A 13,624-nucleotide genomic window follows, 5' to 3' on the forward strand; every position below is an offset into this window, starting at 1 on the left:
CAAGGGAGAATGGATGAAACCTGACTTGGTGGGATGGACAAAGAGTAGGAGAGGAGTAAATGCAAACAATGCCTGTAGCAATTCTGAGTTTTATTTTGAAGGGGAGTAGAGAACTGTGGGAGGGTTTTGTTATTGTCTAGAGAGGTAACAGTAATGTATGTTTGTGTGCCAATGAGAATGAATGATCCATTTCATATGGAGAAAGTAATGATGCATTAGAAAGAGTGAACAACTGTTGTAACTGTAGAGAGACAGTTACACCCCATTGCGGGTGGCTGCTACTGCCATCCAGTGGGTAGAGGCCAGGGATGCTGCTGAACATCCTACAGTGCACAAAACGGTCCCACACAACAAGGAATTATCTGACTCAAAATACCAGTAGTGTCATTTTAGAAACCCTGATCCAGGGCATGAGTGGCTGAGGTGGAGCAGAGGAGAAGATTGGAGATGAGGTCAAGAACTGAGAGATCGAAGTGGGAAATGAGTTAATCAATTCTGAAGTAGCCAAGAATGACAGGAAGAATGATGGCAGGCATACTGGTGCTGAGGAAGACAGTCAGCAAGGTGCTGAAGTTTTCAGTGATTGAAGGGTAGAGACTAGGACATTGGGAGATGATTTCAGAAGGAGAGACAGATGATACAGTCTGATGCCATGCCCTTCGGAGGAGTCCGGAATTTGAAGTAGAAAGTAGAAGAAACGGTATGTAGGTGCCAGTAGGGAGCACCTTATTGTCTTAAAGTTCCTGGCATGTGGGAAAAAAAAAGCTGCTTCATGACTGAACTACATGGGATACCCAGGACTCATAAAGAAACTGGAGGGAACTTGAGGAGTCATGGTTACACCTTTTTTTCAAAATGTCTTTATTTAAGCATTAAAAGACAGTGATGCAGAATTTCCTGACTCATTACAAGTTCAGTGGAGACGAAGGTATAATATAAAGCAGAGCACTAATGTTTTTGGAAGACTATATTAGAGACTGATTATTCTTTCCAAGATGGTGATTTCTGACACCTCTGGCTGAGCCATTTGGTTTCAAGTGTTGTATAGAACCGTGGTTTCTCAAAGTGTGGTCCTCAACCCAGCAGCATCAGCATCACCTGGAAATTCACCATATATATATTCTTGAGCTCCACCCCTGCCATATTGAATCAGAAACTGTGGGGATGGGCCCAGCAATCTAAGCTTTAACAAGATCACCAGATGATTCTGTTGTACACTGACGTTTGAAAACCACTGATATAAAAGTAAAAATCTGTGGCTGGTTAAAGAGGAGAAAGAAACTAGTCTTCATTGAGTACCTATTATAATACAAAGCTTTGTATACCTAATATCAGTTAATATTAATAAGTTCCCAGGGAGGGAGGTATTGGGTATTATAATCTCACTTTTTTATTGTGGTAAAATATATATCTACATATCTATATCTATATCTATACATACATGTGTAACAAACTTTGCTCTTTTAACCCATGTTAAGTGAACAGTTTAGTGGTATTACTTGCATTCACAATGTTGTTGAACACAACCATCACCACTATCTGTCTCCAAAACTTTTCTTCACCACAAACAGAAAACACATTAAATGTGTAACACATTATCTCCTACCCCCATCCCGAGATAATTTGTAATCTATTTTTTGTGTACATATAAATGTTTCTACTTAATATAAGTGAAATCATACAATATTTGTCCTTCTGTGTCTGGCTTATTTCACTTAGCATATTTTCAAAGTTCATCCATGTTGTAGCAGGTATCAGAATTTCCTTCCTTTTTATGGCTGAATAATATTCCATTGTATATATATACACAATATTCATCTGTTAATGGACATGACTATTGTGAATAATGCTGTAATAAATATTGGCCTACAGATTATCTGTTTGAGTTTCTGTTTTTAATACATTTGTGTTATCTCATTTTTAAATGATAAATTAAGGTTCAGACCAAGCAAAGTGGCCAAAGCTAGGAATTGGAACAACCAGACCAGTCCGATGCCATATCTCCTCCCACCAAACCCCACTGTCTAAAGCTGGTCCTATCTATCAGCTTTACTGGGTCATCTGTTACTCTGCACATGTGTGTGTGTTCCTGATTGTTCTATTTTTTTCTTCCTTGAAGGATACTAGTTCTGCAAATGTTTCCAGGAAAACCTTGCCAGAAATAAGCCGAATTAACCAGTCCCAGGTGGAACAGTGGATGGCAGTGACAATTGGAAGTACTGAACATGAAGTGGCTAAGAGGTGGCTCTGTCCGATAATTATAAACCACTCTTATTTAATTCTGAAGCCATGGTCATTTTATCTTAGACATAAGAGAGAGGGCTTAGCTTTGTTGTGAAGGCATTTGCATTTCCCATGATTCTCTTCAGCCACATCTTAATTTGAAGAAGTCACTGACTTATTCATTGATTCATTGCTGACTTAACAGAGGTATACAGGGTGGGGCAAAAGTAGGTATACTGTTGCTAGTATGGAAAATAGTACAATAATTAATAAATAATAATACAAGAATAAACTCTGTGTTTCGCATACTCACAACTGTAAACCTACTTTTGCCCCACCCTGTATTGAGGACATACAATATTCCAGACACCTTAATAGGTGAAGGAGATGTAGGAGAGAATCAGAAATGCCTCTGACTCTCAAAATCTTCCCTAAAGTGAGCTTTTTTTAAAAAAAAAATCTTCATAGTTTATTCTCTGGAGCTGCATAAATTTCTGTTTTCAGAAGGATGGATTTTATTTACATCTAGGTGACTTGACCAAATCAACTAGGAAGGCTGTTGGTGAGACTCAGCAGTACATGCACAAAATATAACCAGCCTTTGGAGGACTCTCAGCAGAATCGTTATTTTTATTGTTAATGGTTGCATATCATCAGTTATCTTCAGACATGAGATAAGAGGAGGCAAACTTTACAGTATTTTATGACTTAATCCTTATGTTATTACTTTTGCAGTGAAATTACAATAATATTTTCATCTCCTGCTTGTCTGACTGCAAGTTTTTTAAAGAAAAGGTAATATTTACATGACATTTACCTTCATTTAAAGCACTGGGGAATATTTTAAATGAAATCTTTGGAGTCGGTCAGTTCAATTTGTGAATTTTGCTATCTACAAACAAAACGCCCAAAACAAAACTCCATGGGTTGTTACAGAATTCTTCCATATTATAACATAATTATATATCAGACCACTATTAAGTTGTAATACCTAATTCACATTGATTACTGACTCTGTTCTGCCCTCCTTGGTTCTCTGACTTGGAAGAATGGTGTTTTTTTTCCTGGATCTTTGTTTCTATGGGTGTCATTTCATTGCCCTAGTACTTAAGAGTCCAAGGCTGTACTTTGCAGTTCTCATTGTGGCGGGATCATTAAGGGAAATAGACCCTATTTATCTTTAGTCTCACTACTACAGAGGAAAATCTAACTTCTCTTTGGTTTAAGAGTTGGTATAACCCAGTAATTTAAACAATTCCTTTGCAAAACGCTCAACGTTTGGTCTTCTATTGCTTCCCCTCCTTCTATACTCATCAGTACTGTGACTAAGAACCATTAAAAGATAAACTGAAGCATGTTAAACATTTAAGAGTTTATTTGAGCAAATATTGATTCAAATGGGACAGTGCCAAACTGGAAGTGATTAGGAGCACTCTGCTGAGAGGAGCCAGGGGAAAGATTGATGTAGTGATAGTGCAGAAGCAAAGAAAGGAAATTATTTGATTGGCTATAGCTTTAAGCATAAGAAAAGCTTTGTAGCATAAGCATTTGAACAGTTGGCTGTTTGTGACTATTGTCTCTAGGTTTTGACTTCATAACTTTGAAGCATTTACAAGCTTAGATTTTGGTCTGTTTATGTAGGCCTCCATGGCATTAGAGCCAACACAGTCTAATGGTTTCCTTGTTTAGTTAATTTAACAGTATAGAAAAGGAGAAGATGAGGAGATTGCAGCATGAAGGGGCCCTTAGGCTGCCCTCTGCCTTCTCTGGAGGCTGGTCCCCTGCTGGTCAATCTGCAGCCCATATAACTCATCCCAGTCCTTGCTAGGTCAGGTCCTGTCCCTCCTCTTGTTGAGCTGGCCTCAAGTTGGCTCATTGGTTCAGATAATACACATCTTGTAACCCCTCCTGGCCACTAGGTGGTGCTGGCTTAACCCCTGTTGCAGCTATTCCTTACCCCTACACAACCCACAGTTATCGTTTTTTTTTTTTAATTTTTTCGATTACAGTTTACACTCAATATTGTTTTGTATTATTGTCCCATTGGTTCCTAAGCCAGATGCATTCTCAGCCACTCCAACTACTTCATCAGGGAGCCAGAGAAGCCCAGGGAAGTTAACTGTCATGGCTTCCCACTGGTAGCTCAAGGGGCAGTATCTTTCTAGAGCTCAAAAAAGCATCCCTGCTCACATCTGCATATCCTGGACAAAGGCAGGAGAAGAGAAATTAGGACACTGCTTCCCTCTGCCATTTCTCCCATTTGCTTTCCTCTTTTTACCATCTTTCCAGGCTGGAATCGAGGGCTTTACCATACAAAGTACCTTCTTTCTTTCTTACTCTAGTCTGCTTCTACACTAAGAATATCATCTTTTAAAGTAGAAATGTATCCTCGCAGGAGTGATGAACCTCAATAAAACGTGCGGTTTTAAAATGTCAAAGGCTGAAAAGGAGGATATATTTAACAATATATTCTTTGATTTAGTTTTTCAATATGGGAAGGGGAGGTTAGGGCTTGACTACAATTGGGAAAAGATACTAGAATCCTGGATGAATGGAAACAACAAGGTTATGATTTGTGAGGCAAGAGATTCAAAGAATTAGCATAAACTGTTGATGCTTTTCTTTGAAGAGTTAATGGGTCCTTTCAGGAAGTTCCCATTATGCACAATCAAACCATTTGCTTGGACAAGTGTCTCTTGGAATAGTGAAGTCATGCTAATGAAACAGTGGAATCCCACAGTAATGTAAATGTAGATGGTAAGGAATGGGGGGGGTATTGGAGTGGGGGAGTATGTAGTTTCAGTTCTTTGTGTGCCACTGAGAGTGGGGGAAATGCTTTCAGCTCTCGGACCCAGCATATAAAACTTTGCTGTTATTGCAGCTACTCTGGAGGTAGTATATTGTTACTTACTCTCTCTTAGCAGAACACAAATTTCATGTAGTTTTTGCCAAGTAAATTGATTATTTTGAAAGGCAGGCTTTAAGAAAAAAGTTTATATCTGACATGTAATAAAATAAAACTAAATAATGACATATGAAGTATAGAAATGTTCCTTTCCATTTATTTATGTGGTTTTTCGCATTTCTTCTATCCAAAGAGAATCTGGAGACATAACTTCCATTGATGTGGACTTAGAACTGGCAAGTGATACCTTCCAGAAGTTAACAAAAAAGACATGGATTTCATTCATGGTAATAGTCAATATTTACTTGAGGGATAAAGTAATAGAATTTCCTTCCAGAAGCAAATATGATTGTAGTTTAATTTTGTTGGGAACTGAGTCGGGGGGCCTGATAGGTGGGGGCTAGTGTTCATTTTGTAGTTGCTATATTTCAGACACTGTATTAGTTAAACTAGAAAAGCTGGCTTTCATGGCTGCCCATCCCTATCAGAACCAATAAGCAGAGACAGGGATTGAATCTCTATGGGTGCTTTATTCAGATGGCCAGAGATCTGAGGAGATGGCGGATTATGTACCCTAACAGACCATCTTAAATTCCATTTCAAACTGACCCTTTTTATAAGAAGAAGAAAAGTATAGATAAGGGGTTTGGAATTCAGGGAAAAATTTAATCAGATAAAAAGCTGCAGCATTCTTTCATTTGTGGACGGGTAATTCTTTATCTGTCTGCCTAGGCAGTGAGCATCTCTCCCTGGAACACAGAGGCTCAGATACCATCTTGATTATTTGCAGGCCTCCTGGGGCACACAGGTGAAACGGCTTGCAGTTTCCCAGAGTCAGAGTGGGTCATACCATCAGTTCCTGAATCAATAGCTTTTTACGTGCATTAATTACTAAGCTTATTGACTATTACCTAAAACTGAAATTTTCCAACTCTTGAGCCCCCCATCATTAGGTGCTGGCTCTTATCTTATTTTTGAACACTTAAATGTACAAATGACAATATTTTTATTTTCAAGATGAGAAAACTAGTGCTTGAGAGGTGAATAACTTCTAGCATAACATGAAAAGAACACTAGTTTGGGAAGCAGGATAAAAAAATCCTTTATCCTTTATAATCTTTGGGTCACACTTATTCACCTATATAAGTTAAGTTCATCTTTAAGGTCTATTCCAATTTAATACTTTGTGGTTGTGGGTGGTATTGGAAGGAAAACTTTCCCTCTACCAATTTAGGTTCAGGGTGTTTGGGGGCTTGAGAACTCACAATAGACAGATTAACAGGAGCACAGAAAACAAGCTTTATTCCCATGCGTGCAGAAGCATTTGTATGAAAAGTTTCCATTAATAGCTAGGGATGAGGGCTTATATACCAACTTAATAGGGAAAGGGAGGGTGGAAAAAGAGAAAACAAACGGAGTTTGGAAGATATGATAGCTTGTGATAGTGTTTGTTTATGCAATTTCTCATCCAAGTGCAATTGAAGCTTGCCCACCTGCCGGAGAAGGGGTTTATGGCTGCTTTATGCTTCGAAGCCTTTAGTCAGAGAAGCTCTGAAGGCTTCTTTCTGCATCAGCTGTATCTCAAATGTCTTCAGTTTAAAGTTATCTTTATATCATTATAACTTTACATTTGAAGGGAAAGGAGGAGGGTGTTCCTTCATGTGTAGTGGACACTATCTTTTTATTTTCAAGATGAAGAATAGTAGATTTTATCAAGTGTATTTTAAAAACAATTTTTTTCAGGTGATACGGGAGATAACTTGGAGTACTATATTCCCAGTGTGTGTTTCAAAGAACATTAGTTACACAGAATTCTCCATGAGAAAGGGTTCTTAGTTAAACAATTTGAAAACACTGCATACTTAGTTTCATTGGCTGGGGCCCTACAAATTAGATGGAGAAAAGATAGATTAATAGATGAAAAACAAACAGAAGTTTGTTCATGGGTGCATCCTTCATATACACTTAATGATGGGAAATTTAAAGGCATAGTTAGAACTTTGGCTTATATAATATCTTAGTACAATAATTTTGTAGAGAAGTGACAAGACAAAGGAAAAGGACTTTGAGCTTCTGGAGGCGCCAAATTGTGGAAAGGCAAATATCTGGGGAAACTAATGGTAGGAAAGGGCTAGTGAGGTTTGTTTGTGTAGACTCTTTCTCAGTGCTAGATCATCCAGATCATCTCTGCCGATATGGTTGTTATTTCCTCCTGGTACAGGAAGTTGGGAGCAGGTGGCCATCTTCACAAAAGGAATTTCTATTCTGTTTTCAGGTAGATAGAGGGAAGCCAGAAGCTTGCTGTCTGTTTTTTTTCACTTGCCTTCAGCTCAAAATGATCCTCATCCCAGAGTGGCATATTTTGGGATGGCATATTCTGCTACCCTTCCCATCTCTGCAGGGGTGACTTGGGCTCCTTCTTTCTAGAGTTCTAGGCTCTGGGACTATTAAATCCTTCAGTAGATCTTTTGTGTTTGGTTGGCAGATTAGGAAAGAGAGTATATAAAATCATATGAGAGGATGTAGGGGCGCCGTGCCTGAAAGTGTCATATATCACCTTCACTCACACTGTGTCAGCTAGAACTCAGTCACATGGACCCACCTAACTGCAGGGGAGGCTGAAAGACATCTTTTGTGAACCCAGGAGGAAGATGAAACATGATTGGTGAGGCGAACATATGGCATTTTCTCTGCCGTGGTAGATTTTAGTTGAAATAGATCTGGGTATGGATGCCTACTCTGCCACTTTCTAACTTGAGCCACCTTCACGAGTCACTCAGTATGACATGCGCACGTGATTCACTTTTACTTCCTCATGCACCCCAGTATAAAGTAGGGAGGATGGTTCTCACATCCTCAGGGGCATTTGGGATGCAAGGAGTGCTGAACAATAGGTTTCAGGAAAACTAAAATGATCATTCCAATCCAAAAGTGGTGGAATCAAATCCATGGTCCAAAAACTTATCCTGGGCCTTTCTGTGATCGTGTTTCAACTGCAGATAATGACATGTCTCCAGGAGAATCTATTCGGAGCTCTTCCACGAGATTCTGTACACCAAGAAGCACTGTCAATTTTCCTTCTGCTCCCACAGTGTCCTGTGATGCAAGATTCTAGGAATTCACAAATTCTGGTGCTTCCATTTGCACAGGTCATTTGTAAAATGAGTACCAGATCTTTAGACATCCTGAGTAAGTTTGATTACTTTCATGTCACTTTATCTGTACTCTCAATAGAGAATCACTGTCTGAAGTAGATGTTGTAGCAAATTTTGGATAGAAGATTTCAAAATGCAAAAATATTTGAGTATAGGATATGTGAATTACTGAAAAGATAAACCTAAAACTGTTATAAACATTACTGTTATCATACAAGGCATGTATAATTCTTAGACTTGGACATGGCTTTGACATCAGAGTTTAATAGCCAGAGGATCCAGTTAAGACGATCCATTTTAAAACTTACTGCTCATGTTGTTTTAAGTAAAACTTTAAGCATTTTAAAAAGAAGTGATGAAAAAGAAATATTATGATTTGTGTTACTTTTTTTATTCACTACTATAAGATGTCCTTTTACAATTTTAAGCTAGTGTTCAAGATCCAAAGCTTAAAAGGTATCAATGATATATACTGTGAAATATCAGACACCCAGTTCCCTTCCCAGAAAGCCATTGCAGATTGTAGTTCCTTGTGCAGCCTTTGAAAGAATGTATTGTTTCTTTTTAATGGTAGCATACCATTCACATTATTTAGCAACTTGCTTTTTCCTGTATAACAGTATGTCACAGACAGAATTCTGTTATTGGACATATGGAACTGCCTCATTCTATAATATTTAATGACTGAATAGTATTCTATTGGGAGGATATATTATGAATAGTTGTTTCTAAACTTTTGCTATTATAATAATGCTAACATGCATTTCTTTGTACATATATAAATTTATACAGGCAGGGAAAATTCTAGAAAGCAAAATTACTGAGTCGAATTGTATATGCATTTTAAATTGGAGATTTTGCTGAGTGACCCTCTGCAGAAGTCTGGGCCACCATGTTGCCCAACATTAAGTAGCCACCATTTACATTATAGCCTAAGTAAATTGCACCTGGGGTTTGGGCAACATGGCAGCCCTGACAGATGTATCAGTTTATGCTCCATGAACAAATATGAGAGCATTAGCCCATGCATTTTTCTACAGTGTTATCAAACTTTGGTATTTTCCAAATATGAAAAAAAGAATCTCTTAATTTTAATTTACTCATTGTGAATGAGGTTGTGCTGGTTTTCTTATATCTCAGTTCCATTTGTATATCATATTCTGAGAACTATCAGTTCTCTCCTCCTGTCCTTTGTTCCATTTGTTGTATTTCTTTTATCTTTAGGGGGTTTTAAACTACTGAGGCAGCTAATCCTTTATTAACAATATGCTACAAATTTTTTCTTTACCAATAATATAAGTTATAAATTTTTTTCTTTAGGTTATTAAAACTGTTTTTAGTTTGTGGTATTTTTTGCCATGCATAATTATTTTTAAACATTTTTATGAAGCCTACTGTATTAATATTTTCTTTTATGGTTTCTGAGTTTGGGTCATACTTCAAAAAGACTCCCTCACTCTGAAACAAACAAAAAAATTCCCATGCTCTTATTAGAATTTTTATTGTCTCAATTTTATGTTTAAATCTTTGATCCATATGAAATTTATCTTGATTAAATTTTTTTCTGGGTCAGTTTCCATCTGTGCACAGACATTTATTGAATGACCTATTTCATTCCCACTAAGATGCAATGCCACCTTTGTCATATACTAAAGTTGCATGTGCATTTGGATCCGTGTATGGAATTTGTGCATTTGGGTCATACTATTTTAATTACATTAGATGGACAATGTATTTTAACATTTGATAGGTTTGTTTTCTGAGAATTGCCCTTTAAAGGTACAATATCTAGGTTCTAATGTCAGTTATATTAAAATATTGTTTTCTGATATTATTTAAAAACATATCCATAAATACCAGGTGTTCATAAAGTGTGAAGACATAGATATTGTTTTTTACAGATTGAAATATATATCTTTGATGACATGGTATGTGTATGTATGTATGTGTGTGTATTCACCTATGTATCTTTTCAGACTTTTTAAATAACCCAAAGAATTTTCAGTTTGAAAATCATGAAATCAATCAAGTAATCAGGCATAAATACCTTTCTTCAGAATCTTGAAAGTATCCAATGATACTTAATCATGAAAAAAAAATGTTACCTGTGAGTAACAAGTGTCCAGGATGATATCCTTAGAAAACATATTTTATGGAGTATTCTATCAGAAATGGAAAATGTGATCTATTTCTCACATTGAAGAACCCAGTAGAAACTGAGGGAGTTTTCTTTGGGGGGATATGGGGGAGTATATATTTATCATGGCTGACTTTACACCCTTCAGGGCAGTACTGGGGATCTTTGCAAGAATCTACTCTCAACACACTGGTCCAGATGCTTAAATCAGCCATCATTGCTCAACTGTATTGTTGGGATGCAACAGATCAGAGTAACTGCAATATTAAAAATCTTCTAGAAGTAATGAAAAAAGTGTATAAGGTAAGGGTTCATCTCTAAAGGGATGTATATGCCATTTTACTAAATCAAAATCTCTGAGGTTTCAGCCATTTGGAGTCTTGTTTTATTATATTTTTCACAACAGAAAGAAAATATTTTATTCAGCCCTTAATAATTCAAAATTTTGCTTGTCTTGCTAACTGGATAGATGGGAAAAATATATATTTTATTAATGTATTATTATATTGTGTTACATATAATTATATGTAATACAATATATAATATATATTATACATATTAGTGTATATATAACATAATATATAACATAATATTGTATTGTATACAATGTTGTATACAATACAATATACAATACATATTGTGTATATATACATACACACATATATTGTATATGTGTGTATATATATACAATACTATATAGTGTATACATAATACTGTATATTACATTATATATTGTATATATAATTGTATTATATTATATATCATTATGTTACATATAATATATACTAGTATAATAATTGTGTATATTATACTATTATATAATAGTACACTAGTATAATATATAATTATACTATTATATAATATATGCTATTATATATAACATATATGGTGCACAAATACAGGGTGGTGCAAAAGTAGGTTTACAGTTTGAATGGAAAAAATACAATAATTAATAAATAATAAAACAAGAATAAACTCTGTGTTCCACATACTCACAATTGTAAACTTATTTTTGCCCCATTCTGTACTCAAACATGAGAGTGATTTAGCATTTTCAATAGAGTACACAGCATAATCTAGAGTAAACAGCATAACCTAAGGTTAGGCTACTAAAAAACTTAATGATTGTTGGAGGTAGGGGGGAGCCCGAGCATTTTAAATGAAACAAGAGATTTAAGTTGATAATGTTCAATTAAAAAAATTAGCTAAATAAGACGCTTTTACAAATATAAATTGCTAAATGGCAGTCAAAGCAAATTTCACCACAAAATATCAGTCTCAGTAGGAGAAAACATGTACAAGAGTTAGCGCTTTTCAGAAGTACTAATGTAGTACTGATATTTCTAAAGTAGTATATTTCTTCTCCAGCTTTACCAAGATATAATTGACATATAACACTGTGTAAGTTTAAGGTGTGCAGCATGTTGATTTGATACATTTATGTATTACAAAATGATTACCATCATAGCTTTAGCTAACACTTCTACCACTTTGCATAACTAACATTTCTTTATTGTGGTGATAACACTTACGAGCTATTCTCTTAGCAACTTTCAAGTATATAGTACAATACAGTTAACTATAATCACCATAATGTACATTAGATCCCTTAATTCACTAGAACTTAATTCATTTTATAACTGGAAGTATGTACACTTTGAAGCCCTTGACAACCATCATTCTAATTTCTATTAGTTCAGCCTTTTTAGCTGCCGCCCCAACCCCCACGGGCGTTTTCAATCAGAGGTTTGAGGCTTTATTTCCCCACGCTGGAGCCCTGGGTTACGTGGTCTGCTTCGCTCCCCGCTGTTCGTCCCAGTTTATCTATGTGCGAATGTGGGGCCGCGGGGTGCCACCCGCCGCTCTGCCTGCCCCATTCTCCGCCACTCTGAGTCCGGCCCTCTCGATTTATCTGTGCAAATGTGGGGCCGCAGGGTCTGCCGGTGGTCAGACTGCCTGCCCGGTTTGTCCCACACTCCACCAGTCTCAGTCCCGCCACGGCAACAGGAGTCCTCTCCACCCCGGTGCCCATCTCTGCCCCTCCTACCGGTCTGGATGAATGTTTCTTTTTTATTTCCTTGGTGTCGGACTTCCTTGCCTTTTGATTTTCTGTCAGTTCTGGTTGTGCGAGGAGGCGCAGTGTGTCTACCTACGCCGCCATCTTGGTTCTCCCTATTTGCCTTTTTTTTCCCTTCCTGGATTAGTCTTACCAGGAAGCTGGGTTTTTTTTTGTTGTTTGTTTTTTAAGAACCAACATTTAAAAATTTTTTATTTATAATTTTTTTCAATTAGTTTACATTTAATATTATTCTGTATTAGTTTCAGATGTATAGCAAAGAGGTCAGAAAATCATGTACTTTACAGAGTGGTCCCCTGTCTCACTGCTTCAGCATCCAAGAACTCCCCCATTTTATTTGTTGATCGTTTCCCCTGTCTATCTGGTTTTTCTCTCCTTAGTTTATGTTCTTAGATTCTTTATTTCCTGCCTTCTGTCTTTTGAATTCATTTGATTCAACAGAGCTTTAGATAACTGATTTTCCAGCATACTTCCTCTAAGAGGCCTTCTTGAAACCTGTAAGTACTACTCCAATGAGAAACTGTATCCTAGATGCCTCTTTACTTGTTTTTGCCAGTTGGCAGTTTACGCACACAGACAGCTTATGGAAACACATCCACACTCACTTGTTTATATATTGTCTATGACTGTTTTGTGCTACAAAATGGCAGGGTTGAATAGTTGCACCAGAGATTGTATGGTCCCAATCTCAAAATATTTACTATCTGGATTTAAGAAAGAGTTTGCTGATTATTATATTAGACACTAAACTCTGTGTAAGCCAGGATAATTTTTTAGCTTATGTTTTGTCCCACACCTGGGAAATAGTGTATACTAAATTAATATTCATCAATTAATGGAAAAGGGCTGAATTTGTCAAAAGTACCTTGGATTTCTATAGTGCTTTTATTCTCAAAGTCTAGAAATTGTATCCAGTAAACCTGTGTCCTAAGAATCGCTTTACTATTTCCACTGGCAACATCTTACATCTTTTTAAATACTTGTGAAATTGAAGAAATAATAGATTAAAAAATGGAAGTTTTATAAAACTTTACTTCATCGTTGATAAATGTGTTGTTTTATTGAGCTCTATTCTGATTACCTATATAATAGCCATATATATAATAGGTTACATAATTTATTGATAA

At 36.5% G+C, this 13,624-nt stretch overlaps 1 protein-coding gene across 2 annotated transcripts in view; it reads left to right on the forward strand.

The window, feature by feature from the left end:
• The window catches only part of HERC6 (HECT and RLD domain containing E3 ubiquitin protein ligase family member 6), a 59,921-nt gene that overhangs the window by 26,968 nt on the left and 19,329 nt on the right, over positions 1 to 13,624 (forward strand). For both annotated transcript variants that reach the window (XM_071221258.1, XM_071221259.1), the window contains exons 9-13: positions 2,120 to 2,241; positions 2,959 to 3,018; positions 5,322 to 5,415; positions 8,128 to 8,317; positions 10,569 to 10,723. In XM_071221258.1, the coding sequence (XP_071077359.1) occupies positions 2,120 to 2,241; positions 2,959 to 3,018; positions 5,322 to 5,415; positions 8,128 to 8,317; positions 10,569 to 10,723 (621 nt within the window). The remainder of the gene's footprint in view (positions 1 to 2,119; positions 2,242 to 2,958; positions 3,019 to 5,321; positions 5,416 to 8,127; positions 8,318 to 10,568; positions 10,724 to 13,624) is intronic.

This window comes from Desmodus rotundus, chromosome 4, assembly GCF_022682495.2.
Source record: "Desmodus rotundus isolate HL8 chromosome 4, HLdesRot8A.1, whole genome shotgun sequence".
Taxonomy (NCBI): Eukaryota; Metazoa; Chordata; class Mammalia; order Chiroptera; family Phyllostomidae; genus Desmodus; species Desmodus rotundus.